Source organism: Acyrthosiphon pisum, chromosome A2 (assembly GCF_005508785.2).
Source record: "Acyrthosiphon pisum isolate AL4f chromosome A2, pea_aphid_22Mar2018_4r6ur, whole genome shotgun sequence".
NCBI lineage: Eukaryota > Metazoa > Arthropoda > Insecta > Hemiptera > Aphididae > Acyrthosiphon > Acyrthosiphon pisum.
The window spans coordinates 57,944,622-57,947,857 of NC_042495.1; the positions used below are offsets into that span (position 1 = coordinate 57,944,622).

General features: G+C 28.4%; 1 protein-coding gene across 5 annotated transcripts in view; it reads left to right on the forward strand.

Moving 5' to 3' along the window:
• The window catches only part of LOC107885062 (odorant receptor 2a-like), a 28,232-nt gene that overhangs the window by 19,810 nt on the left and 5,186 nt on the right, over window positions 1-3,236 (forward strand). For 4 of the 5 annotated variants that reach the window (XM_029490854.1, XM_029490857.1, XM_029490856.1 and 1 more), the window contains exon 2: window positions 1,563-2,320. In XM_029490854.1, the coding sequence (XP_029346714.1) occupies window positions 1,591-2,320 (730 nt within the window). In that variant the 5' untranslated portion in view covers window positions 1,563-1,590. The remainder of the gene's footprint in view (window positions 1-1,562; window positions 2,321-3,236) is intronic. The other variant, XM_029490858.1, reaches the window with a different exon arrangement.

The window sequence follows — 3,236 nt, forward strand, 5'->3', positions numbered from 1 at the left end:
CATTTTTATATATACGATAAAAATTTTGAAAATAATTTGACACTTTTAGCTGTTTACGGACATTGTAAGTTTTCAATTTTTTTAGTTTTTTTTTTCTATAAATATCAATAAAGTTTTACCCGTTTGGTTAAAAAGTGTAAAAAATTAATACAAAGCTCGTGATACATTATTACAATAGCAGTTGAAAAATATTAAAAATACATAGGCACAATTTTTTTTTATAAGCATTTGAAGTTAAAATGTTAACAACATTTATCAAATTTAAAATTGAATAATTATTTTGTAGTTAAAAATTTATAAAATGTTCAACTTTTATATCTAAGGATTGAAAATTTAAAACAAGATTCCACGTAAATATTTAATTCTGTTGCCAAAAATTCTAAGAAATACATAAGCACAGTTTATTTTTATAGTAATTTTAATTTCAAATTTGGACGAAATTACATATTAAAAAACCTGAAATAACTATTTTAGTTATTTTGTTGTGATTGTAATGAATGTATAATATTATTTGTGGGTACTTGAAACTTCTAAAGTATACTATTATATATCTATGATAGTAACACGGTTTGTTGTTGATGTATAACGCGTTACCTAATGGATATTGTGATATGATTAATTTGGAATTTATTATTGATACCTATAATAGGTCAATTTCTTTTTAATACTATAGATAAGTATAATAATATGTCTTAAAACTAGACTGACATACCGTCTCCGCTCAGAATCGTTTTTCTTATATAGTGATATTATATCATTAAATTCAAATTTAATATTATCCATTATACAGTGACCCACTTGTAACCTACTGTACAGCAGAGCGACATCCACCTACCTACCTAATTTAGTTTAGTGTGATTTGCATGAATCTTTGTTTTTTCATATTATGTTGAAATAAAATAATTCTGGAAATAATGCTTCGATTTTCAACATAATTATTTTTTTTTAGTGGAAAATAGAAAATTTCTTGTAGTTCTCACAAACGGTGAGTAAAACAAAAAATAATTGAGGAAAAACGGAAATTTTACTCAAGTTACAAGTTTTTGACAAAATTGATTTTGATTGTTTTGTGAAACTAAAAAAAATAACTACAAATTATTTATTATTATCATTGGACGATTTGGTTGTTTTATATAAATATTATTTATATTGATTTTAACCACGATTATAATGCAAGAAGATCGATTTCTTTTTCAAGAAATATTAATTTTTAATATATTTAATATGTTTACTATTAATTTATAAACAGATAAAAATAAATTAATGCATTTTACATTTGCTTTGATGATTTTGTTATCACGGGCACTCGAAAGATTTTTATGCTCTCATCTTTATATCTTTTATTATTACAGTATTACCATACCACATGTGTTGTAAGTTTTTAATGGATAAGAAAAATTGCCACTGTAAAAAACTCGGGGGGGAGGACATAAAAAAAAATGTGTACCCAGGGCAGCAAAATCCTAAATACACCATTGAGCAGAACGACTATTATAAGTTATACCCTTTCACAATAATATTAGATATTATTGCACATGTTTCATAAGTTACATTTTTTACAGATAGTATCTATCAATTAAATATTGTGTGATGGACGATTTGAGAGTTGAAGAAGTTGCCATTAACTTGAAACTATGGATGCTATACCGCTTCTATCACATGTTGAAAGCCAATAATTATACAAAGATTTTCAACTGTAATGTTTACTGCCTGATACTTTTTATTTACGGAGCAATTGTGAACTGTATGGTCGTTTACAGCTCTATAGGGTTTTTCATCGAGATGGATGATATCATAAGTGACGTTGATGTATTTTTAGTCGTGTTTGTTATGATCAATTTTTTTTTCTGCTCTTGGAGGATCTGCATAATTTTGAGCAAAAGTCACATAATTTGTGATGTGTTAAACGTTGCGAAGTTTAATTTCTTAACGAGCAAGCAATGTTTTAAACATTTAAATGCACTATACGACTATCGTGACAAAACGATTAAAATCACCAATTACTTTTTTGTATTCTCGGTGATAGTTCTAATACAATGGATAATATTTCCTATCATAGTGATCACGTTCATGGAATCTGATGTCGAAAATAGTCGCTCACCGAACATTATGAACTTGCGTTTTCCTGTATCTACACAAACTTACAATCAATATTATTTCATATTTTACTTAATGGAAGTAGCGATAGCAGCATTTCCCATTTACGTAATAATGGTAACGGACACATTAATATTGTCTTTCAGTTTGGTTACAATATCTCAACAGGAAGTCATTAATCGAGCGTTCAAAAGCATCGGATATGAAGAAAACTCCCAATCAAGTAAGAAACAAAAATAATATATTCATTGATAGCACGCATTTCACAAATAATATTAATATAATATCAGAAATACATTAATTCAACGTAATATTAAATGTTAATCGAGAAACTTCAAACTATATAAGACTATATAAGAATTTGGAAGTGGACTTCCGCATTTTGGGATTTTCACGTTCTAACTTTTTTTGATCGCAAAATATAGTGACATTTGACCACGCGAATGTATACGTTACAGATTTCCAAAAATCTTAGCTGTAGCTTCGCTCATCACTCACGATGAATATAAAATATTGTCTAAATCCGACCCCTTAAATATGGTTCGTTTTCAACTGCCATAACACAGCATAATAATATTATTTGACATAATCGCGGTACCAATTTCACGTGGAATAAAGGGAAACGCACGTTATAATGTCACGTACTAGGAGACACTAAACAGTACAAAAATTTCTAAATATTATAATGTTGTTGTGTTAATTATTTAATTTACTATATTATGTGTAAGGGGTGTGGGGGACAAAGCCCCCTCGAGTTACTGTAAAATGTATCCTATATTATGGATCGGTATGTTTTCTGAACTAAAATCAGCGTTTGTTCTCAATTTTTTTTTCATTTCGAGCACCGTTTATAATTGTATGAAAACCGGAACTGTTTATTTTAAGTAGAAAAACTTATAACGCATATATTTATCATGTCAGAGTGGCAATATCAAATTTCTCCAACTTGCGTTCTAATAACAAAAATGAAGAGGACGTCGCACCCGCATGTGTTGTCTCCGTCTTACACACGTACGTTATAGCAAATGTTCGTTCAGAAGATTCAATTGTGTGCTGTTAGTTTTTATATTAGAGTGAATTGACCTATTATCAAATTTAAAGGTAAGATTATTATCTAGGGCCCCACGTAGGCTTTTATT